Source organism: Rattus norvegicus, chromosome 6, assembly GCF_021556685.1.
Source record: "Rattus norvegicus strain SHRSP/BbbUtx chromosome 6, alternate assembly SHRSP_T2T, whole genome shotgun sequence".
Classification (NCBI taxonomy): Eukaryota; Metazoa; Chordata; class Mammalia; order Rodentia; family Muridae; genus Rattus; species Rattus norvegicus.
This window is the reverse complement of record NC_141539.1, coordinates 127,192,653-127,218,128: the sequence shown is the minus strand read 5'-3', so window position 1 is coordinate 127,218,128 and position 25,476 is coordinate 127,192,653. Positions and strand designations below refer to the sequence as shown.

Here is a 25,476-nt window from a genome sequence, read left to right as displayed (position 1 = left end):
AACTGTCAAGTCATAAGGACTCAATGCAACATGTACTCCTGGGTGGTATCATGAACAAAACTGGAACTTAATCTAAAAGGACACCGTGTGCCACCTGCTCAGAGTTGCCAGGGTCAGAGTTTATCCCCTGCTGTCTGTGGCTCCTGCTTTCACATAATACACTCTAGTACTATCCAAGGCAAGGCTGGGATAACTGCAATTTCTTTCAAACGGTGAAATGTGTGTAATGATGTGCCTGTGTAGACACAAGATGTGACACAGCAAATCCAGCTAAAACCTCGACAACTGGGTAGTTGAAGTATTCACACTATTTTTTTCAACTTTTGGTTAAATTTGAAACTATTTCAAAATAAAAATTAAAGAATCCCAAGTCAAGTGACAAAACGCTCATAAATGTGGCATCTCACATTTGGCTGGTGGCTTACTTGAAACATGTTTTAAAATTATAAAATGTTAGCAATTTACATAGATAGATAGCTTACACGAAAACTTTAAGTTATTTAATCCCTTGATTTAACTTGCACCTCTTATTAAAAAAAAATGTTCGTCTTGGCCTCATGGTTGGTTCAAGCCTGTAATCTCAGAACTCAGGAGCCTCGGGAGGGAGAGTTTAGAGCTTCTGGCCAGGAAAAACTATGTAACAAGACCCCACGTCAAATAAATAAATAAAAAATAAAAACCTCCAGTCTGTTAATTGTTCACCTTTTAAAAAAATTACTGGTTTTCTTCTTTCTAAATGACCAAGGCTTACGTTTTCTCGGACACTGTATGTTCACTGAAAATCAGACTCCATAGTAAACGCTGTGTGTCAGAGAAGTGGCCTGTTATGTATGAACTCAGTCTTTTGTTATTGTGGTGGCAACCAGCACATTCAACAGGCCACCAGTACATTAGGCACTATTCTGGCCACTCAGAATATAAAAAAAGTTCCCCTTTTCTGGAACTTTATTCAATTTGGTGACAAGAAGACCACAATAAAGAATACATAGTAATGGGCTGGAGAGATGGCTCAGCAGTTAAGAGCACTGACTGCTATTCCAAAGGACCAGAGTTCAAATCCCAGCAACCACATGGTGGCTCACAACCATCTGTCATGGGATCTGATGCCCTCTTCTGGTGTGTCTGAAGACAGCTACAGTGTACTCACATATAATAAATAAATCTTTAAAAAAAAAAAAGAATACATAGTAATAAAAACTAATGAAAATAATATAAGGTTGAACCTAACTAGATAGATACAGTTAAGGCCCTTTAAACAGACTGAGAGGACAAGGAGCCACCCAGGGTAAATCATGAGATTCCCCTACAGGCAGAACTGCCAGGGATATGTAGTGTAATGATCAGTGTGTGTGAAATGTGCTTGGGTCAGAAAAGTGGGTGCTTGCTGGGCATGGGGGCACCCACCCTTCCATCCCAGTGCTCAGGAAGAGGAGGCAGACGGATCTCTTGGCGTTCAAGGCCAGCCTGGTATACAAAGACAGCTAGTATATACAGTGAGACCCTGCTCATTAAAACAAACAAACCAATAAAAGAAACCAGACTCTGTGTGACCACAGTGAGTATGGGTGTCCTTCAAGAACATAAGGAAATGGCAAAGCACCTCTGCAGCAAAGGAATCAGCCACCAGAGTAGAGTCCAGACGCAGCCTTCACAATAAGAGAAGACATCTGACAAGGGGCTGATACGCAGAACACACAGGAACTTGGAAAACTAAAATAGTAACAAGCTACGGGATACGGTCTAGAAATGAGCAAGAGATTTAAACAGAGGTTTCTCAAAAGAAGACAAATGGCCGACAGGTTTGTGAGGAAGTGTTCACTATCAGGGACATGCAAATCAGACCATAAGAAGGGACTGCCTCACCCAGCAAGATCGTCAATTATCAAAAAGAAAAAAAGAGGAAAGTGCTACCGGAAGTCACAGAAGAGCAAGGCAGCAGGAGGGTCAGGACAGGGAAATGGTGATGGTGACAACCTGGGGGCATGCCTCACAGGAATGCTGTGTGTGAGGTCAGTCAGCACAGCTACTGGGCAGTGTCCACACTTCTGGAACAAGTGTGTGGTCTTACATGAGTCCATGGAAGTGCTGCTCTTCCTACGAAGCCTCTGGCAAGCTGGGGCAAGCAAGAGTACACACTGCTCAGGGTGTGATCATGTAGAAGGCAGAACATGGCATTGGGAGAGAAGGTAGGAGGACGTGAGCAGGGACAGAACCAGAGCACACCAAGTAGTCTTTTAAACTACAGCCTCTCACTTTATGTTTCCGCTATTTCTGATACCATGAAGACTCTCTGAAACGTCATTTTCCTTCTTCTTGTTTTCCCAAACCTTTAATGTCCTTTTAATTCCTCAATGGCATATCAACTGTAATTGAGTTTCTAGTAATTAAAATTTTCAAATTCAGCATTTCATCTCTCATGAAACCATTTCGAGTACTTCTCAGCTCTTTTAACTTGGTATTTCTAAGCTATTAAATAACCCAAGACACTATTTTATTTTATTTTGATATGCTTGCTGCTGATCCTTGATCAGCGATGCTGTAGTTACAGTGTTTATCAGACTTTGGTTGCTTTTCTTAAATGACCTATTATATAAGACAATATCACTCAGCTTCTTACAAAGTAAGTATTCCTTCAACTATGGCTATGAGGACACAATACAAAATAGCCCCTCAGTTACAGGCCAACCCACACAAAATGATGGCTATGAGCTTCTGAGTCAACAATACTGGTGTGGAAACCTGAGATTTGATGGCTTGGTCATTACGCAAAATCTTTTCGCATCTTGACCATTCTGCTAAGTGCCCTGCAGATGAAGGTAGAGAGGCGGGTTACCATGTGTAGTAATAAGACAGGAATCCCGTCTGACCCTTCTAAATTCTGTTAAATTCTAGATAAGCTCTTGCACGAGCCATGAGGCTAGAGGCTAATTGTAGGATACTGGAGAAGGCATATTTGGCTAGGGGGGCTGGGGATGGCAGTGGGGGACGGTGGCGGTGGGGGTGGGGGACGGTGGCAGCACACCTGCTACCAAATGCCACTGTTGGTGTCCTTCGAGATAAGGTCTCAACACAAAGGGAAATCTGTTTACTGTTCCTGTTTAACTCAAATGGCATAAAGCTGACTGAATGCAGAGACACACTAGGGCAAAGAAGAAAGGGAGGCTTGCTAGCAATGCCTGCGGTGTTTTAACCATGGGGCACTGTGTCTATTTCTATCAGGACAATGCATAGTAAAGGGTAAGCTTAATGAACTGAAAGTCCCAAATGAGACTGACAGCTCCCGACCCTGTAGACAGGGAAGCAGCCAGGGCAGAGTGGACAAAGGATCATTAGGAAATAAGGTGCTCTTAAATTAATGGAGAGATAAGTGAAGGGTGTGAAGTCGCATACCTTTAATCCCAACATTCGGAGGTAGAGGTGGGTGGACCTCGTGAGTTCCAGTCCAGCCAGAGGTAAGTGGCTCTCATAAACAAATAAGTAAGTAAATACATAAACAAAAGAAACAGTGAAGAGCAAGCTTTGACTGCACAGGGCCTGTGTATATTTGCATGAACACACAAACTAAAACTTAGGGTGTGTGTGTGTGTGTGTGTGTGTGTGTGTGTGTGTGTGCTGCCAAGACCTAATTTTAATCCTTAGGACCCATGTGGTGGAAGCAGAGAAATGACTCTAGAAAGCTGTCCTCTGTCCTGAAGAATCAAGGTCAAAAGTCAGCAATGGGCCTGGGGGTGTGGCAGGATACCAGCCTAGCATGGGTAAGGTTCTCAGTCTTAGCATGGGAAATAAGACTACTAAGTGCCTGAAAGAAAAGGAGTTAGGAAATCATCACGGCTGACAGCATGTCCGATACAGAGCGAGGACACCTGCCCTATGTACCTGAATGTGACCACTGGTGTAACAGGGCAGAACTGTTAAGGGGTGTAAGTAACCAACTGGTTTATCACGGCTGACAGCATGTCCGATACAGAGCGAGGACACCTGCCCTATGTACCTGAATGTGACCACTGGTGTAACGGGGGCAGGACTGTTAAGGGGTGTAAGTAACCAACTGGTTTTGAGGCCTGCTCTACAGGAGGGAATTCGTGCCTGGCAACGTTAAACCAATGTTAACCAATGCCTGGTTAGTCAAAAGTGCCTGACCAGGAAGGTCATTGTCCCTAGTGGGGAACCTATTGTCAGTTCTGCTTAAATGGCCACGTTGCCAAACTGCCTTCCAGACATTTATGTTCACACCCATAGATGAGTGCTGCTCTCAACTTTGGTTGGAAAAGCTTTTTGTGATGCAGAGCAATTAATGTAGACCCTGCCATGGTCAACGGAGACTCTGAGCCCTAGATGGGAGCTCCATACCAACTGCTACACACCTCCGAGTCTCAGCAAACAGCAGAAGAGAGGGCAATAAGCATATAAGAGCTGGAAGACAAGGAGGAACATTGTGGGATGGTGACTTCTGGAAGCTGTGATTGGTTACCTGCATGAGATAAACAAGGCAAAATTCCAGTCTGGATAGGAGAGGATCCCACCTTTAGCTGAAGGGCTATAGGCAGAGGACAGCTGCTGAGGGAAGGACGACTCATTTTCTTTGGGGAAATGGCGCCAGAGTGCTGCCCATGCCTCAGTGGATGGCCTCACTCACATGTACACTGGCAGCAAATAAATAGTATAAATTCAACATTCAAATGTAAGTGCTTACCTCTATTTCTGTAACTTTCTCAGAAGGATTATCAATTAAGAAACGTGCTAAGGTTCCCGGAGTTGTCCTGTAAGTTAGGATGATTGAGTTTTTAGGGTCCTGACACCATTGAATAAAGAGGTCCCTTGAGAATCCACACTCCAGGTCAGGCTGACTGGCAAGTACAACTTTGGGGCTTGGAACCCGAGCCAAGTCAGAAAGACCGTGGCACAGAGAGAGATGGCGAAACTGAAATGGGTTATTTCTCTTATCTTCAAAACATCTCATCAATTTATCACTCATCCATTCTACCTAATACAAGGGAGAAAAATGACAATAATTAGAAAATGCCACATCCGTGAGATACTTAACAATAATCAAACTTTAAGTCCTTTCCCCCATAGTTGATTAAATTTGTACAACGTGTACAAGTAGCTAACTAGCTTCTTTCCCTAAGAGCCTCTTCCCCCAGTTTTTAAACCTTAAACTTACAACAACAAAACCAATTTTGCAGTTTCACTATGTCAGCTTACATCTTTTTAAGAGAATGAAGAAGTTACATATGGATATTATAACCCAACGATTGTCACTTGGAGGGAAAGAACTCATTTTAAGAATAATGTGGGGTTGGGGATTTAGCTCAGTGGTACAGCGCTTACCTAGGAAGCGCAAGGCCCTGGGTTCGGTCCCAGCTCCGAAAAAAAGAAACCAAAAAAAAAAAAAAAAGAATAATGAATTCGAGCTTCCAGGGACTAAGCCACTACCCAAAGACTATACATGGACTGACCCTGGACTCTGACCTCATAGGTAGCAATGAATAGCCTAGTAAGAGCACCAGTGGAAGGGGAAACCCTTGGTCCTGCTAAGACTGAACCCCCAGTGAACGTGATTGTTGGGGGGAGGGTGGTAATGGGGGGAGGATGGGGAGGGGAACACCCATATAGAAGGGGAGGGGGAGGGGTTAGGCGGATGTTGGCCCGGAAACCGGGAAAGGGAATAACAATCGAAATGTAAATAAGAAATACTCAAGTTAATAAAAAAAAAAAAAAAGAATAATGAATTCTAGCATTGATATCTTATTTTTACCCCCACGTTTATAGATCAGAAAACTGAGAGTAAGAAAACAAGCAATTTGCTCCATCTGCAAAATGGAGACACAAACAGACTTAACGTTCCAAAAACAATGTATGTGAAGAAGACAGAACAGTGAGTCGTAACGTTCTGTTACCGTTATTATTAATTGCAGGAAAACAAAATCTGAGGGGCAATTGAGACACTACCCTCTCCCTTCTTACTCAGTGGTACATGAGAGCAAACCTGTGACTTAGAGAACTCCACCACGTTGTAACTGACGTTGTTCAGGAGAGCCAGCGAATAAACGCCCAACCCCGCGTCTTTAGTTCTCCAAATCTGATCAAGAAGTTGAGCAAGCTCCAGAACTCTGCCTGCTGTGTCCACGGCTATGAGCACATTCCCATCGCCCCGAAGAGTTTCCAGGACGTTTGCTTAAACAAGAACAGAAGAACCCTATAAAGCATGTGCTTTGCAACAAAATCAAGCACGGCACAATTTCAGACTGCATAAGTGATCCCTGGGACACATATAAAGGAATTTGTTCAGACTGACATTACTTTTCACTCAGTTGAATATACTCTCCTAGGAATAAAACACAGACACCTTTTGTATACATGCATGTAGAATAAGACACAGAACATGTTCCTTTCCAAGAAAAAAAAGCATCTTCAGCAATAGATGTGCTTGTTCTTAAAGTCACCTTGAAGGTTTGGGTAAAGGCAAACTCCAGCTGACAAACACACACCTAAGCACATATACACTAGCTTGGAAGCGTGCACGCACACTCACACAGATACACACACACTCGCACGCATTGAAGAGTCTCTTAAGGCAGTGGATCAGTAAGTAAACAGATGAGTGTCTGTTCATATATTTAAGAGTGGAACACAGCTTTCTTGCTGCAATCACGTGCAGCTTATAAAAAATAACAAGGCACAGCAGAATGAGTCAAAGCAGAAGCAGGAAGTGATGGCTCAGAGGCACCTCTGTAAATGCAAGATAACTCTCAGAATAAAACACCGACACCCAGTCCGCACACCTTGTGCACCCTCACTTCTCTCTGGGGCTCACTGTCCTTCTGACCTGGACAGATGCACTTGGTATATAGACAGAGACCAGGGAATGCCTAGGGGAGCTATCTATGTGCAGAGTGGCAGAGGAAGCCAACTTTTAGAGAGCATCTTGAACTGGTCGCATTAATATGTCTCTAAAATAACACAGGAGTTATGGGGCCAGCAAAATCATTTAATGGGTTAAGGTGCTTGGTACTAACCAAGCCTGATGACCCAAGTTTGTTCCTGAGGCCCAGACAGTGGGAGGAGAGAACTGACTTCCACAAGATGGCCTCTGACCTCTACATGCACTCTTTGTGTTAAGGATATGCCTACACACACACACACACACACACACACACACACACACACACACACACACACACACACACATATATACATACACATAGAAAATATATAGAATGCAATTAGAAAAATATTAGTTAGCCAATCTTTTACGACATAACCCAACAGAACAGTAGACATACGTACTCAGGAGCTGCTCGTCTCTCTGTTTCCTTCTAGGCTGCACATAAGTAGCATTAAATGAATCTGTGATAAGCAGAGAGGGTCTGCTTAGCATTTCCAGGGAACATCCATTTAGGTGACTATAACAAAGTTTAAAGACAAAGAACATCTGTCATTTCAAATGAACAGGAATAGCTTCCTTCACCTATTACAAAACTGAGAAATTGCTTTTTATAAGGCCTCCCTCACACAAGGACCACCTCTTCCAGATAGGTGATAGGATATATTGGACATAATCTTTCTAAATATACAAGTTTTTCTCTGTACCCATATATGCATTTAAAACATAGATAGCTCATGTATATATCTATATATTCATTCTATATTCTAGACTTTTCTGTGACATTAACACTTTTCTAAATCTAACTTTTAGAAATTGTAAAATTTTCTGCCTGAAGCTTGTTTTTAGAGACTTGGGCTATACGCAGTCTAGGTGACAGTGTGATCCTACGTCAGCCTAGCTCAGGCATGTAACAGGGCACCCGTCCATCTCACAACTGTAAAAACTTCCTGTTATATCTAGACTATATTGAATTCATCTGATCATTTATTTTTATCTGTAGAATGCACGTTTTCACCACTTTATAGTTGAAAGATGTTTTTGAAATCCCAACCTCCTGTCTCTAGCTCTCAAGTACTAGAATTACAGACGTGTGCTACCGCAGCTGGGATTACAGGAGTGCCACCACAGCTGGGATTACAGAGGTGAGTCACCACAGGTGGGATTACAGAGGTGTGCCACCACAGCTGGGATTACAGAGGTGTGCCACCACAGCTGGGATTACAGAGGTGAGCCACCACAGCTGGGATTGCAGAGGTGAGCCACCACAGCTGGGATTACAGAGGTGAGCCACCACAGCTGGGATTACAGAGGTGAGCCACCACAGCTGGGATTACAGAGGAGTGCCACCACAGCTGGAATTGCAAAGATGTGCCACCATAGCTGGCTGTATTTTGTTATTTCTTTAGGACATATTCCTTGAAATGTATTCTCTAAAATATACAATTATTATCAAATGGCTTTCTGGAAAGGCTTAACCAAAAAGACTGCCAAAGCTACGATATTTTAAAATAATCCAAGCCTATAATTAAGTACATATTATATCCTCTTTGTGACTAATACTGGTCCATCTTGCAACTGGTGTATTTCTGATTTCTTAACTCCTAGTCTTATATGCAAGTAGGTCGTTGGCTAGTTGCTACGACATTTTCTGGCTTTACCACTATAACTTAAATTTGTATATAATCAAATTTATTACATCTTTTATAAGTAACTTGAGCCTTCACCTTTGTGCATCAGTCTCTTCCAAGTCAGACCGGACACAGCAACACAGCTTCTGTTTCTAGCTCATTAATTCTAAACCCTCCTAGAATTTACTGTCACCTTTTAAATTCATTTGACTTTACCCACCATTTACTTCGTTTTCCATCCTTCTCACTCACCCACGATTACAAGTCTAACTTATGCTTCATAATGTAAAGACCTCGACATGTATGTGCTCTAACACAAGATACCACGAGCTTGGGGCTGGGGATTTAGCTCAGTGGTAGAGCGCTTACCTAGGAAGCGCAAGGCCCTGGGTTCGGTCCCCAGCTCCAAAAAAAAAAAAAAAAAGATACCACGAGCTTAATGCACACGTAACAAAGGAAGCCTGTAGGAACGTGCATACAGGCACGGACACACACAATTTATATATAGTCTTTTTCTGGATATCCAATGAATAATATAAAGTTATAACTATTATGTGCCATTTTAAATGGAATCTCATTAAATATCATTAATTCAGATGGTAATCACTACCTTTACTGCCCCTAAAAAGTCCTATCAAGAAATAAGTCAAGATCATATAAAATATAATGCACAAAAATTCACTGCTTTGAACAGAATGGATATTGATATATAAAAAGTTAAAGTGCTTATGTCTTATCAGTGAAGGAGACAGTGACGGCATTCCCTCTAGCTGGCGTCTGGATATACCTACATCTCCCTCTTGTGGTTGAAGTCCACGGCATAAACAATCTCTTCTTCTCCGTCTTTGACTATTTTCCATATTGTTCCTCCTATCATATGACCAGCTGGCAGGGGTGTGATCGACAAACCGTGTCCTTTGCCTACATCAACAAGATAATGACAGTTCTGGATTTATTTTCACAAGCCTAGGGCAGTTGTATTTCTAAGTTATGTTAACAGCAACACATCCAAAGGTAGCACAGAGTCCAGCTGTTAAATGCTTACAACCTGCCTCCAGCTACTCCCTCCCTGAATGGGGATAGCTGCTCTCCCTTCATTATGTGTCCCCCAGAGGTAACCTCCATCTGTGCTTGTACACACAAGGCTAGCAGCGGGACCTAGAAGCTCTGAATCAACTTGTCTGCTGAACCTAAGTTCCGAGGAGGAGCCACACACCAGCTTTGCTCTTTCTTACAGTTTAAGCGCTGTTTCCATTTCCCAGGACCCTAAGCTGTTAACATTTTATTAGTATTTAGTTTGAAATATTGTGAAATTCAAACAGAAGTTCCAGGTAGAAAAAAGCTAATTTTTATTTCTGAACTACACTGCCTGTCATTTTTTTATTATGAATTCCTTTCAGTACTTTTCAGAAGGTTAAGTCAATTCCATTAGTCCAAGCTGGACATGATGCAGCTACATATGGGGAAGACTCCTGGCCCAACATGAATGAGGCTCCGGGTTGGCTCTCCTGGGGCTGTAAAAATTAAAATGCTAAAAACACAAAGACAGAAAAAAGAAAAGAACAAAGCCTCCGCTACATCAGTCCATGCGTTTGATACGTTACCTTTCAGGTTCACGATCTGAGAGAATTTTAGCTGCTGTATTTTATCAAAGGCTGCATCCACATCGTCCAATGTAAAGAGGGTAAAATCTTCTGTATTGTGTCGAGACTAAAAGAAAATCAAGCCAAGGATTAAAAATGATCACGAGTGGGACATGAACGCCTCTCTCATAACTGTCTCAATTACCTGATAAAGATCGTACATGAACATCTGGCCCATTTTATAAACAGGAATTGTTGCATAGATGGCACAGTTCAGACCCAGCTTCCCCACAGCAAACGGGAGGGCACCGAGGTGGAGTGGGTCGGGGTGAGACAGGAGCACTGCATCGATCTGGTGAACATGCCTGTGAACACAAGCAGAGGGCAGCTCTGTCAGTTCTTTGAGCAGAAAGGGCAAAACCGCCATCATGATTCACCCACTCTAGAGTGCCAAGGTTGAAGAGCAAACCCAAGGGCTAACACAGTGACCTCCCATGGCTGTAATTACTATTACTACAGTATCAGGTGCACTTTAAAACACCTGAAAAGGAAGATGTAGATACCACATATAAGTTGATTTTAAGTGGGTATCAGGTAGCAACATTTAAATGCTCACATAGTTGTTACTGACTTTGCTTCAGCTTGCTAGCTTGGTGACAAAATGACATGCCAGTTGTAGAAATATCATTAACCAGGGAAGGATACAACCTCAGGGACAACAGGAATAAAGGAGATGCCTTAGAGATTTTTTTTTTCCTTTTTGGCTCCAAGGTCTCCTTTTTCGTTCACTAATAGCAGTAATGGTGCAAATGTAACTGATTTTTTTTCCTTGATGTATTTGTATCAGGTGGGTGCCACTCAAAGAATCAAGTCAGAATATGGAGACACAGAAAGTGAGGTCATATGATGCAAGGGCAGAGCTTTCTCAGGGAAAGCTCTCATCAGTCGTCAGGTTTTGACAAACTCATGCTCTTTCCAAAACTTAAAGAGCATACTTTCTCTGGTTCACTAGCAAAGTAACAACAAGGTTTTGTAGTATTTCAAAATGCAACTTATCAGCCGATCAAAATTTTGTAAATTACAATGGCCACAATTTAGTTTTTTATCATAAATAAAATTTACTATAAACTAAATTAAAGAAATGATAGCAAGTATAAGGATCTGGTTTTTTTTTTTTTTTTTGGTTCTTTTTTGTCAGAGCTGGGGACCGAACCCAGGGCCTTGCGCTTCCTAGGCAAGCGCTCTACCACTGAGCTAAATCCCCAACCCCACAGGATCTGTTTTTTGTTTGTTTGTTTTGAGACATGGTTTCTCTGTGTAGCCCAAGATGCCTGGAACTTGCTCTGTAGACCAGGCTGGCCTTGAACTCATAGAGATCTGCCTGCCTCTGCTTCCCTAGTGCTGGGATCAAAGGCTTATACCACCACTGTCTGGCTGAGGAGTTTTTAAAGCTGATTTAATAAAACCTTAGAAGTCTGAACCATAACTTACTTCCTCAGGGAATCAATAATGTCCACAGAGAAGTGTTCATCCCAGCCACAGTCCAACAAAAATCTAAACTCATCAACCTGGAGAAGATAGCAAAGAGCAGACTCCTCTTGGACCCCAGAGAGGGTAGTTAACTTGATGATAGATGTCATCTTTCCGGTCCAGTAACGAGTATCTAAAAGGTGCTGCGAATAAAAATATAATTAAACATAAAAGCACAGTCCATATAACAGGCAGATTATTTCAAAATTTAAGTACACAGAAATTCCAGACTGATTAAAAGCTAGCATGTTAACATCCATTCCATCACAACCATATAATAAAAGGACAAAACCTTGTTTACAGAGTCCTTCAGAAACCCCCCTGGGAAAGTCTGTGAATAGTAGTGGACTTTGGAATCACTGATCCAGATGTCAATCCACTCCTACAAGAATCAGGGCAAGTTAATTAACTTCTCACCTGGGGATTCCAGCCCATACAACATTAGTGGTGATATACATTTACGAAGGGTAGAGGAGTCCATATAATGTGGAGAATATCTAGAGCAGAGACTACACCACCCATATTGCTCAGTACTAAGTGGCAGTGAATTAAGGACTCTCTCTCCAAGGCCAATCTGGTTTTCCTTTAGCTGGACGATAAGTTTGCCTGTGTTCTTCTCTGTATAAGAGGTCATGTATACACTCTGCCGAGAATCTGAGATCTTTCTTTCTCCCACAGTCCTGAACACACACATGCAAAATGTATACATTCATAGAAACATGGTTTTCAGGAAGCTCAAATGTTAACACTTGTGCTACACTGTAAGCAACTGAAACCTACCTTAATGTTTGCAATTAATTCTGACAGTATCTTATGTCTGCAATTCTCAAGACAAAAAACTGACACAAAGTAGGCATGCAGCATACACCTGGTGTGGGGACACTTACTACACATTTTCCAAAAAGATTAGCATGAACAGTTCTGTAGCAAACTTTTGCTAACAGAAGGTGAGAGGGCTCAGCAGCTAATGCAGGGTCTACATTTAATGATCCAACTCCCTTTGGTTGCTTACTTTTTTGAGATGCGGGGCAAAATTTTCTACTCTGTAACAGTGTTCATAAATATAATTTTGAAGAGAATCTAGGCGATATTCTCCAAAGGCATCTTCTACCTTTCTTTTGAACACAAACTTGGGCTCCTATGCATGTTAGCAAGTATGCTAGCACTGAGCTAAATGTCTCACTAAATCTACTTCAGCTCTCACTTTATGAAATCAAACTCAAAGTGCTTGCAATAACTGAATGAATTCACATTAACTTTTACAGAAAGACCCAGACTTTAACAGATGAAAAGTATCTTTTAGGTCCTCGTGGTAAACCTGTATCTTTACCAGATTCATTACCTACTGATATTCCACCCAAAAATATAAAAAACGCAAATGTATTAAGTTCTTTATAAATCTTTTTAAAAAGTCTCCTGAATGTAATTGTAATTTATGTCTGTAGTGAGAATTTTGGTTTCTTAAAAAAAAAAAAAGTTATGTCATGTGAATATGTTTTTGTTTTAATCCTGGGTGTGGGAGAAGAGGCTGCTACCCAGCGGGTGACTACCATTTGCTGAGTACACTAGCAGGGGTGTAATTTTTGCCAGCTGTGCATAGTTTACATTTGGAATTCTGGGGACTCTGGAGAAGATATAAATGGGAGAGCCTCCAGAGGGCCTGTGGTGGCTACTGCTGGTTCCTGTTGTAGTTTGTCAAGTGGTCCTGAGCAAAGACAGAGAAGCTGGAGATAACCTGACCACTAAGATTGGACTTGTGCCAAGGAACCCAATGCCCCAATGAGCAGGAAGTAGTCTTAAGAGGTCTACACTCCCTTTCCCTCTAACCTTTTTTCTCTACTGCCTAGTGTGGAAGGGTGGAAGGGATTAGGGAGTAATAAGGATTGTAAGGGAGGTAGATTTAAGAACCCAATAACGGGGCTGGAGAGATGGCTCAGCGGTTAAGAGCACTGACTGCTCTTCCAGAGGTTCTGAGTTCAATTCCCAGCAACCACGTGGTGGCTCACAACCATCTGTAAAGAGATCCGATGCCCTCTTCTGGTGTGTCTGAAGACAGCTACAGTGTACTTATATATAATAAATGAATAAATCTAAAAAAAAAAAAAAAAAAGAACCCAATAACATGGCTAACAAACACACCAATATACTTCTAGTTCTGATTATGATTTAATTTCTGTCTTTAAGGCATAAGCAACAGAAGTGCATGCTTTTTTAGACAACTTTTCACTGTGAAGTCCTGCTGGTTGACAATATAGCCCAAATGGCCTCAGATTCTTAATCCTCCTGCCTCAGCCTCTAAAATGCTAGGATTCCAGGCATGTATAATTATGCCTGACCGTATATGTTCCATTTAAAAAGAGCACTTGCTTTCTTTTATAGAGGACCTAGGTTCACTTCCCAACCTCTACACAGTGGTTCACAATCATTCATAACCTCAGTTCCAGGGGCTCCAAAGCCCTAGACTCCAAAGGCACCAGGCACACGTGTATGCATGTGTTGCACCTGTATACATATAGCCAAGAACTCATACACATAAAATAAATCTAAAAGAGAGCACATAAATTGTAAGGAGTTAAATTTACAAAAGGAATATAAAACATAAATAAGTAATTATGGGCCAAATTGGTTACAACCTGCTTCTATATACTGTTCAGTAAGTACCTTTAAAAAAATCCTCAACCACTTCTGTTATTAAAGGAACTCAGATTACTTATTAAAGACTTATATGGTCAGGGCAGAGAGAGAGAGATGACATCTAATAGACTGGAATAACATCAGCTAAGATGAAAACTACAAAGCTAGAGGGTATCAGTGAAAAATTCAGCCGGGCATGCTACCATAGACAGACAGACAGACAGACAGACAGACAGACAGACCAAGTGGGCAAGACAGGCCCGGCAGAAGGCCCCTGGATACCCTGGACCTAGTGCTGTAGGCAATGCAGAAACGTTTACACAGGAAGAAGGCACGACGCAGGCGACTCTGAACTAATGGAAAATGACTGGACACCAACAGACCAAACACAGAGAAAGGGGAATTGCTTATTTACACTCAAATACCTCTCCACGGATCCTAAGACTAAATTTCTTTTGTCTCAACTGTATTTTTTAATTCCTTATCAATTAATTGGTTATTAGCTAAGTAACCAAGGCTGACAGTCTTCCGTGTATTTCTCTGGGACCATCTCCTATGGATTCTGGAGTGCTTCTCCCTCAGAGCATGTATGTACTATCCCTCTTCTGTCCTCACTGCAATACCTGGATGGCAGGCCTCATCGACTTATATTTGGGTTTCTCCATTCATTCCCCACAGCTTCCCTGCCCACCTCTACCTAGACAGAAATACTACTGCCAGAGTAATCTAAAACATCCCTACACACAACTACCCATAGTTCAAGTCTTTGAAGGAAGGGCTGGCAAGGTAGCTCAGTGGTTAACTTAAACCAGAGTTCAATCCCCTGCACCCCCCATTGGTGGAAGGAGAGTACCCACTCCACCAAGCTGTCTCTGACCTTCATTTGTACGCTGTGGCCATGTGTACCCATACCAGCACACATGTGCGCGCGCGCACACACACACACACACACACACACACACACACACACACACAAACATGCTATGGTGAAATGATAGTTTAAAACAAACAAAAAGAAAACAACCTTAAAAAGTATCTACTGCTGGAGGGGGGAAAATAAAAACAAATAACTGAATGTTTTTACTGGACAGCGAGGTGAGGAGTAACCAGAAGCTGCCTGACGTCAGCTTGCTATTCTCTCAAGGACTAGCTCAAATTTTGCCTCCTTACTCATCCTTCTCCCATTATTAGTCTAGACTAATGTAATCTAAAATTTTTTCTCAGCCACATTTAAAGCAAAAAGAGGCAAGGCCTGATGTTTTAACAGTGTCAAGTCATCATCCCAACAGGCCATCATATAATGAGTCAGTTTACATTGTTTTTGCACTATGTACAGCGTGTACTTTCCAATGCATCCCTGTTCAAGCCAACCTTATTTCAAGTGCTCAGTGCTGCTAGTGGCTACGGTAATAGCAAAGGTCTAGACTCCAAAATCAGTGCTTCGGACTGGGAAACATTATGTTGTTGCCACTGCTTAAGAGCAAAGTTGGCACCACCCTGTTTTTATGTACACGTCTCAGACTGATTTCAATGGTATCACCAACCATCATCCACCCACTACCAGCAAACTGGTAGTCACTATCGGAATCCTGTGTAGGTAGCATTTACTTCATTTCTCCAGGTCTTTCTTCTCCTTCCTCAATGGAGGTGCTTGTTGCCTAACCTGAATGGTTGAAATTTCATTTAGTTTTCATGTCTCAGGTTGGTCCTCCATACCCTTATATGCCAGACCACCCTAAGAAATAAATACCTCATGCCCACTCCCTGCCAAGTGTGCACCAGCTTCCTGATAACTGAATGAAAGCCAAGCTCCAAGATAACTGAATGAAAGCCAAGCTCGCCACCTTCAGTCTTCACCAACCACTAGTTCACTTTTGTTTTGTTTCTTAAATCTCCCCCATAGTACCCAGCCTTCTCATGTTTTTAATCCCTTTTCTGCTCCCAGGCTTAGCAAATTCCTCTTGATCCAGCTCAGGTGCAGTCTTTTCATTGTTCCCAGGTAAAGCTTGATTACTTAGCACAAAGGAGTATTTTCGAACGGATTAATGTACCAAAGCGATCGTCTTCGCATCTCCCAAACCAAGCACAGTGCTCACAGCAATATAAATAAATGTGCGGAAAGCAATGAACTCACCATATCAGAAATTCCCCCAGGAATGTCTACCCGATTTGGACTACCTCTGCTTCATCCCGAATATATATCACATACTTGCTTTCTCAAGAATGATCGTGCACGGGGCTGGGGATTTAGCTCAGTGGGAGAGCGCTTACCTAGGAAGCGCAAGGCCCTGGGTTCGGTCCCCAGCTCCGAAAAAAAGAACCAAAAAAAAAAAAAAAAAAAAAAAAAAAAAAGAATGATCGTGCACGTTGAGGACAACCAATGAGAGATGCAAAGAGGGATCTGGACTAGTCTTGGGATTTAGAGAGTGGGAGAAGTCTCTCTTTACTCGTACGGGTAAAGAGAGGCTTTGAAACAGGCAAGGGAGTTGTAAAATTAAAGGTTAGAGGGTAGGCACAGAAGATGCTTAAGTTTTCCCTGTCACTGGGGCCGGAGTACGGGGCTTGGAAATGGCCTGACTTCTGGTTTCCTGAAACGTATATAAGCAAGGAAAATAAGAATGGGATCTTGGGAATCAGTGATTGTGGAGGCACTAAGCGCGACGTTAATTCTAGCAAGGCGTGGCATAAACCTCTCAAGGGTCTTTGAAGTTAAGGAGCTAGTGGCCTCGTGGTCTCTGAACCCAAGATGGGAAAGGCACAGATGGGGAGGCTTGGGGAGTAAAGCGGCAACAGGGGAAGAGCCCAAGCAGGACTCCGATTAACTTTTAGCTCCAGAGGATGAAAGATCAGAGGAAATGGACAGAAGGAGGGCAAGGGGCAAAGGAGGAACCATAGGAGCGCTCCAAACACCCCGAGGCTTCAGCCTTCTCTTCCCCTTGCGGAACGCTTGTTCCAGGAACCACGGAGACGGACACAACCGAAACCGCGGGAGCGCGTCCGGGCGACACCGGGCCGATGCGGGAACCCAGCTCCTTGAGGGCCTCCTCCCAACCCGAGAAGGCTCCTTTCTTCTCCCATCCTCACCTGCCAGGTCAATCTCCCCCGGTACCGACCGCTGCCCTTCCCAACCCCTAGTGGAACGCAAGTCGGAGAGCGAGTAGACCTAGCGCGCGCTCAGCGGCGGAGAACAGCCGGCAGGAGCCTCTGTGTGGTGGCCGCCATCTTGGGCCTGAGCAGCGCGGCTGAGGCGGGCACGACCCGGGCGACACCATCTGTAGGGGTGGCGAGGAACCGGTTCAGGGAAAGTGACGGCGCCAAGCTCGCAAACCTTGTCAGCTTGGATCCAAGTTTTATCCAGAACCTATCACGATATTTAAAACTCAAAATGTAGAGGACTCACTCGTGAGAAGGGAGAGAGAGGCGTCGATTGGCCATCGCCACCCCTCTCCTCAGGGCGGGCGCGGCGAGTGGCAGCTCCTTGGGTCACGGCTTCCGCCGTCGCCAGTGGCCTAGCTCCCTGCGGCTGTCCTTGGTCGCGCTTGACACCGGGCTGAAGGTGGGTCTGGGGACCCCAGTGCCACCCTCTGTGGTGGTGCAGGCGGGAGGGTTCTGGGGAACGCTCTCATGGAGGGGAAATCGGGGTCGCCTTCGGGTGACCTCTGCGCGCTGTCAGCTTCACACCTTTCACAGAGAATTCGCTATGCTAGCTTAATCAAAGCGTCTTTGGGGACGATCCGATGGCCTCGCTCTCGAGGGACTAGGAAGGGCTCTCAAGGATCCCATTCTTGAACCCACAGTAGGGAATGCAGCTCCTATCCAGAAGCAGGGAACATTCGCCCAGGCATCCGCCTCCTGGTTCAACTCTCCTAAACGTGAAACCCGCACTTACCCATTTGCCTTTTAAAAACATGGCTTTCTGCGTGGTTTCCAGCGTGTGTATGTCGTGTTCGCAAAGGTTTCATAGCTCCATGCATTCACTTGTTTTCCTTGGCTTAGGTGATACTTTGTAATACTTAATAAGGAACTGTGGGGTCCAGTCGGACACAAGGTATTGCCTCTTAAAAAGTCTACATGTTTCCAGCGTGAATCCAGAGTGACTCTCCAAAATAAGACGGCAGTTTGTTTTCTTGAAAAGGGAGAAGAAACTTGTGTTAGAGAAAAATATTAGGATATATGTGGGGTTTGTTGTTTTTTGTTTGTTTTTAAAAACAAAAGCTGGGTGTGGTAGTGCATGCCTACCAGTGCTCAGGAGGCAGAGGCATCTCTGTGAATTCGAGACTAGCTTGGTGTACATGTCTGTCTGTCTACATACACATACATACAGTTAGGCTCTGCAAAGAAGAAAGAAAAGGAGGAGTTATTAAATGTTAAATGTTTACCTCCGTACATAGGAGAGTAAGTAGAACATAATAGTTTTAAGCCATGTCAGGATACAGATTGCCTGGGTACTCTGCTAATCCTGACTCTTTACCCAGTAACTTAAAGCAAGTTACTTTACTGTAACTAAATTTGGTTTTCTTCATCTGAAAAAAAAAATGCTCCCAGTTTTGAGACGTTGTTACTTAACAAACCTGCAGTGTATGGTGAGGAGTATATGGATTAGTGATGACGCAGAAACACCTCTTCCATGTGGCCCACATCTGTAATTCCAACTACTTGTGAGGATGAGGCAGGGGGATAGTAAGTTTGAAGCCAGCCAGAGCTTCGCAGTAAGACTGTCTCAAGACAAAACAAAACAAAACAAAAAAAAAAAAAAAAAAAAACCCAACCTGTTCAGTTCTAAGAAGCTTGCCCCCACCCCAAAAGGATCACTTTAAAATTAAAGAATAAATGACCAAGGCACAATGTGTGGCTCTGTGAGAATGTGTTTTTCAAAGACAGGATAATTCCTTAATGCCCTAAGATAAAACCTACTTTCCCTCTCCCTCTCCCCCTCCGCCTCCCCCTCCCCCTCTTCCCCCTCTCTCCTTCCTTTTCCCTCTTCCACTTCCCCCTCCCTCTCCCCTCTCCTTCTTTCCTGACAAGGTTTCTCTGTGTAGCCCAGGCTGGCATTGAACTCACAGAGATCCTCCTGTTTCTGCCTCCTGAGTGCTGGGATTAGTGCACCACCACTGCCCAGCTTCCCAGTTCTTTTGTTTTGTTTATCCCAATACTAAGCACCAGGCAGTGGTGCACAGGGGAGGCAGAGGCAGGCAGATTCCTGTGATCCTGGACAACCAGGGCCTCAAAGAAACGCTGTCTTAAAAAACAAATCAAAAATACTATAGCTGCTCCAAATTTCTGAGATAACAACAAAATTCTTCTTAAGGCCCCGCAAACAAAACACCTGGAGCTAGGGAGATGGCTGGGCTCAGTAGTTCACAGTGCTTGCTGCTTTTCCAGAGGACCCGAGTTTGGACCCCAGCTCTCGGCTCACAACTCCAGCTCCAAAGAGCTCTGATGCCTTTGACCATCTTGGGTACCTGTACTCATGTTTAGGCACACACACATGTACAAAAAGTTTAATAAAAGTAAATTTGAAGCGCTAAAGACTATTAATGTGTGCTCTTCTAAGCAGCAGCCAGGAATATAGTCCTTAAAGCATTAATTGGCCCTATCCTCTTGGTAACATTGTTAGCCTACCCAACACCTGAAGTGAAGCTTTTCCAGGTCCTCACCACCTTCACCTATACTAGATGAAGCTCTATGGATTTAGCCCATGACCAAGATCCTCACTCTGTTTCTCTTACCCATTTTATGGAAACTCGTGCTGCCTCAAAGATGTCCACTTTTGCCCTCGCTGCTCATCTACTTGCAGACAAACATCTATGTAGATGATGTTCACTGCGTTGCTCCCCAAGCTAGTCGAGTATATACTGGAATATGAGAGGCCGCTCTAGGACAAAGATTTGTCATTTCCCCTTACAGATATTCCCTCATGGTGGCAGAGGCCAACCGTGGATTCTGTGAAGAATCTGTTTCTTAGTACTGTTGTCAGTATGCCTCCAGTGTGTGCGAGCCCTATGCGGCAAGAGGCCCATGAGGCTTACCTCTTGTCTTTTAGGTAGAGCCAGGCCAAACCCGTCGTGTAGAATTGGCAGGAGGAATGACTCATAGCCCACAGGTGGCTGTGAGCTGGGAAGCAGCACGTACTTGTTCATGCAGAAATGCTGTATAAACAATGGAGCGAAGGGCTTTAAAAAACATTTGCATGTTTGTGTGTGCGTTTTCATGCCTGAGCACACTCACTGATGCAGGAGTTAGCAGACAACTTGGTGTCAGCTCTCCTTCCATTGTGTGAGTCCTAGGAATCAAGCTAGGGTCCTTAGACTTGATGGCCGGCACCTTTCCTTGCTGAGTCCATCTTTCTGGCCCTTAAGTTTGCAATAAGGACAGAAAGTGTAGGTGGCCACTGGGTTTGCCAAACTCAAACACAGTCTCATGAACACAGACATTGACTAGTATTTTGCAGTTGAGTGCTATTAAAAGTGACTTCGCAAACTTTGCAACGGTCTTTATCATCTCCGTACTTAACTGGCTCCAGTTTATAAAGGTAATCAGTTCACTTGTTGAGTTCTTGGTTAACATTTCAAGAAATACTTTAAATGCAGATGATGCTGCTTAATAAAGGGTGAGAGAACAACTTTCTTATAGAAAATGAAGATTGGCTTTACTTACATTTAAATCTCCAAGAAGCGTTTGTATTCAAGCCAGTGGGTGAGTTCTGGAGTCTATACGAGTCTATAAGTGGCAAGAGCCCCATAGTCCTAACTCCTCTCTTTCCTGATAGAGTCAGATCAAATCAGTCTCTCAGAGTGCCAGTAGAAATGGCTGTTATTCCAGCTTCACCTTGGAGGTTAAGCAGAGTCTCTAGTTTAAAAAGGACTCCCCAGGTGGTTCTGATGGATAGGTAAGGTAGAGAATTCCAGCTGTAACTAGGCAACAGGCTACAACAAAACTAACAGATGGCTAAGGTGTGAATATATGTTTATCTCATGTGTGCTACATAATACTTTTAGAGATCAGTGATGTTCAAACTGGAATTCCCTATGTGAAAATGTTATGAACTATATAGTAACTGCAACGTTTAACTTAATGGTTACAGTCTAACACTGGCTTTAGGAACTAGATTCTTAAAAATTTGAGAAAAAATTAGAAATGTGTTAGTATAGAGACCAATTCAGATAAAGCAAGAATGTAATCTGTGAACACAGATTAAGCACTCTTGCTGGCAGTAATAATGCACTGCTTCTCTAGGGTGGACATGTCCTCTCAACCATTGTACGTGGTATATTCATTCACATGTGGATGTGGTTTTATTTCATCAGTGTATGCAAATCTTCACAGAAAATTGGCAATTCAGTGGTGTTTTTATTGAATCCAGCACACTTTTGCTATTTTTTACTTGATTGCCAGTTCTGTTCTTCATCTGCCTTTTGTAAAGTGTTAAAAACTAAAAAGCACTTAAATAACCAGAACTATCAGCTCAAAAGGAAGGGAAGTGTGCTGGGATACAGGAGGCATTGTTTGGAGAGAACTGAATTTGAACAGCAGCTTGCAATTAATAGCTATTGAGCTAAGTTGTTTTCTAAATGTATTTTATGTGTATGCCTGTTTTGTCTGCATGGATGTATGTATGTGTCAGTATACCACATAAGTGAGAGGTCATGGGATCCTCTGAAACTGAAGTTACGGATGGTTGTGAGTTGTGTGTAGGTACTGGGAACAGACCCTACATCCTTGAAAGAACAAGTGCTTTAACCACTGAGCCATCTCTTCAGCCCCAAGTTAAGCTGTTTTTGTATCCATATAAAGTGAGGAGTTATACATTCTATATAGAAATATGATAACTTAGTATCTAGTACCCATTCTATAAATTCTTTTTTCTTTTATGGTAATTTAATTTTTTTGATCTTGTGGCATTGTTTTCTTTTCAGTTTTTTATCCTACAAAAACAATTTTCAATAAATGTATCTTTACTCAAAAATTCCACTACTAGTAAAATATTAAATTTGCATTGCATTATGAGAACAGTTTTTGTAGATAAATTTAAAATCTTCCATTATAATTTCCAGTATCCTTTTTTATTGTTTATTTGTGTGTGTGTGTGTGTGTGTGTGTGTGTGTGTGTGTGTGTGTAAACACAAGGGTCAGAGTACAACCTGTAGGAGTGGTTCTCTCCCTCAATGATGTATGTGGGTTCTGGAAATTGAACTCAGTCAGGCTTGGCAGTAAGTGCCTTCATCCAAAAAGCCACTACACTGCCCTGAGCACAGTGAATCTTATATTAACCGTTATCATTTAATCTTCAATGAAGTTTTTTTGTTTGTGTTGTTTTTCGACACAGCTTTTCTCTGTGTAGCTCGGCTGTCCTGGAACTCGATCTGTGGACCAGGTTGGCCTCAAACTCAGAGATCTCCTGCCTCTGCCTCCAGAGTGCTGGGATTAAAGGTGTCTGCCACCACTGCCAGGTTTTCAGTTAAGGTTTAATTACTTTCTGATGCCAAGCAAACCTAAAGAGGCTCATACTTTTAACAAGTCTCATAACAGGAAGCTATCTTCCTGTTTCAGATGCAATTCAAAAGATGACTTGTTTTAAGCCAGGTGTGGTTGTTTACGCCTATAATCTGAGTACCAGGAAGGCAGCCAGGAGCTTCTTTTGCAGGTTCAAGGTTAGCCTCATGTACATGATGGGTTCCAGAATATAACTGTAGTAAAATGAAGCCTGTCTCAAAAAAAAAAAAAAATCTCCAAACCAAAGTGTACTTATTAACATGTTAATTGTACATATCAGTAGAATTCCTGTTCATATAGCATGCATTGATTGTATCCACTCTTCTTCCACCCTGGTTTCCCTCTGCAGTTTATTGTTCCCAGCCCATAGTAGTCCCCGCCTACCATTTATTTGAGTATTTCGAAGACAGTTGCGTTTTGCATATAATTTTTTTTTTCTGTTTTAGCAGTCAAGATGACCTTACTCCAGCTTGTGCGTGAGCACTGGGTTCATATACTCGTCCCTATGGGATTCGCCTTTGGATATTATCTAGACAGGAAGGATGATGAAAAGCTCACTGCCTTCCGGAATAAGAGTATGCTATTTCAAAGGTTAGTTCATGGCAGCTTTGAGGAGTTCTGTCTCTTTTGTTCCAAACAAAGAAGTGTTTTTTTTTCCTACTCTAATGGTTGGCAGTCAAGTGATACTTCAGGTTTGTCATTTAGTCGTTGGATGAAACAGTGATCGCCAGTGATACTTCAGGTTTGTCATTTAGTCGTTGGATGAAACAATGATCGCCAGTGATACTTCAGGTTTGTCATTTAGTCGTTGGATGAAACAGTGATGGCCTCTGGAGTGTAAACAATCTGTACTTTAAATCTAGCCATTTCAGATCTTTGAAAGTTTCGCTTTTTTATTAATTTTTTCAGCTAATATACAAAATAACTTTAAAAAACCTATTATTTATGTGTGTCGCGTGTGTGTGGGTGCCCCTGTAGGTCAGAAGATGGGATTGGATCCCCTGGAGCTGTAGTTATAGGTGGTTGTGAGCCTCCCCAGTGCGGATGACCTCGGAGTGCTCATAACCACTGAGCCATTTTCCAGTGCCCTCATTCTGGCACCGTCCTAACAAGCATGCATCTGTCCTTTTCAGTCCCCGTCACGGGCTCCCTTCCTCTCCAAATGGAGTCCCTTCTGTTTCATGTCACATGTTTAAACCTAGACTTTTGCATGTAACAGAAAACATGCAGTGTTTTGTCTTTTTTAAAATTACCCTTTATTGCTGCCCTCTTCCTTGAGGCCTTCCCTGTGCGTATTCCCTTCTGCAAAGTCAGAAGTTTTAAAACTTAAAGAGTATGTTTTAATGTAGAAACAAAATTCAAGCCAGCTGCCCCAAACCTATCATACACACTTTCATATGTGTTACGGTATGCTGACTTGACACGGCTGAAATGAATGGTGCTTTACATATGGCAACTGAGTAGGAACACCCACCAGCTTACCTGAGCCGAAAATGGCTAACAAGACCAGATAGTGTAGCCATCTGCCAATGGGTATAGCTGTCTACCCTCAAGGGGCATAAAGACTGAGTAGCATCCAGTGTCACTTTGCAGGTGTGTAATTCACACGTCCAGCATTTAAGAAAGATGAAAGAAGCTATAAAGGATCTAGGAACCATTAAGTGCAGACAGAAGAACAGAGCTGTCGTGTAAACTAAGAAATTACAGTTCTTTAAACGGGGAAAGACAGGCAGTAAAAGTTTGAGGGTGGAATGAATGAGTGGATATAATGAATCTAATGTAAGTCTTAGTCAATTTGATAGAATATAAACAAATATAAAGTTCTGGCCCTTTAATAATTTTTATTTACCATGGCGACTTAGAGATGGCTTAGGGATTAAAAGCCTTTGCTGCTCTTGAGGAGGACCAAGGTTTGGTTCATAATACCCACATGGTGGCTTTCAATTGACTGTAAGTCCAGTTCCAGGAAATCCAATGCCCTCTTCTGGCTTGCTAGAGCACCTGCAAATATAAGGCACACACATAAAATAAAATTTTAATATCTCTAAAGTTTGTTTACTGTTTTTCCTTATTTCTTTTCATACAGGGAACTGAGGCCCAATGAAGAAGTTACTTGGAAGTAAAAACGGATTAAATCACAGAATGTTCACATTTTAAAAGTTATTGGAGAAATAAAAAAAGTTTATTATTTAATTAGAAGAATTTAAAGTGTGATTCTTTTTATACCTTTTATTTATTTTTAAAGACTTGTTTATTTCATGTATATGAACACACTAGCTGTCTTCAGACACACCAGAAGAGGGCATCAGATCTCATTACAGATGGTTGTGAGCCACCATGTGGTTGCTGGGAATTGAACTCAGGACCTCTTCTTTTTGTTTTTTTGTTTTTTTTTTTTCCGGAGCTGGGGACCGAACCCAGGGCCTTGCGCTTGCTAGGCAAGTGCTCTACCACTGAGCTAAATCCCCAACCCCGAACTCAGGACCTCTTAAAGAGCAGTTGGTGCTCTTAACCACTGAGCCATCATCTTTCCAGCTGCCTTATACCTTTTACTGCACTAACCATTTATATCCTTTTTATGTTCTGTTGAGGTAACCTTCAAGTATTAGGCACAAGTAGCTACTGAGGCCAGGTGTGCTAGTCAAACCTTTAACCTGGGCTCTCAGTAGGCAGAAGCAGAAATATTGCTGTAAATTCAACACCAGCCTGATTTACATAG

General features: G+C 42.6%; 2 protein-coding genes across 4 annotated transcripts in view; one reads left to right on the top strand and one right to left on the bottom strand.

The window, feature by feature from the left end:
* Cpsf2 (cleavage and polyadenylation specific factor 2) overlaps positions 1-17,715 on the bottom strand; it is a 28,585-nt gene extending 10,870 nt beyond the window's left edge. Inside the window, exons 1-8 of one of the 2 annotated variants that reach the window (XM_087552893.1) lie at positions 17,665-17,715; positions 11,592-11,773; positions 10,306-10,465; positions 10,122-10,227; positions 9,309-9,438; positions 7,291-7,406; positions 5,990-6,177; positions 4,694-4,984 (exon numbers count right to left, since the gene is read on the bottom strand). In XM_087552893.1, coding sequence (XP_087409019.1) covers positions 4,694-4,984; positions 5,990-6,177; positions 7,291-7,406; positions 9,309-9,438; positions 10,122-10,227; positions 10,306-10,465; positions 11,592-11,740 — 1,140 coding nt within the window. In that variant the 5' untranslated portion in view covers positions 11,741-11,773; positions 17,665-17,715. 2 annotated transcript variants of the gene reach the window in all.
* Positions 17,716-17,751: 36 nt separating this feature from the next.
* Ndufb1 (NADH:ubiquinone oxidoreductase subunit B1) lies at positions 17,752-24,950 on the top strand. Of its 2 annotated transcripts, none has more exons than NM_001402546.1 (3): positions 17,752-17,820; positions 23,204-23,348; positions 24,844-24,950. In NM_001402546.1, exons 2-3 carry the CDS (start codon positions 23,212-23,214, stop codon positions 24,878-24,880), a joined length of 174 nt encoding a protein of 57 aa, NP_001389475.1. In that variant the 5' UTR covers positions 17,752-17,820; positions 23,204-23,211; the 3' UTR covers positions 24,881-24,950. The 2 variants fall into 2 exon arrangements, with proteins under 2 accessions (NP_001389475.1, XP_087408081.1); XM_087551955.1 differs by having other exon boundaries at positions 17,768-17,820; positions 23,207-23,348.
* Positions 24,951-25,476: the final 526 nt, after the last annotated feature.

What these genes read in the sequence shown, in the direction of transcription:
- Ndufb1 (NM_001402546.1), top strand. Translation starts at nt 23,212, where the DNA reads ATGACCTTACTCCAGCTTGTGCGTGAGCACTGGGTTCATATACTCGTC. An exon ending in AAGAGTATGCTATTTCAAAG is followed by an intron (nt 23,349 to 24,843) that starts GTTAGTTCATGG and finishes CTTTTCATACAG; the next exon opens with GGAACTGAGGCCCAATGAAG.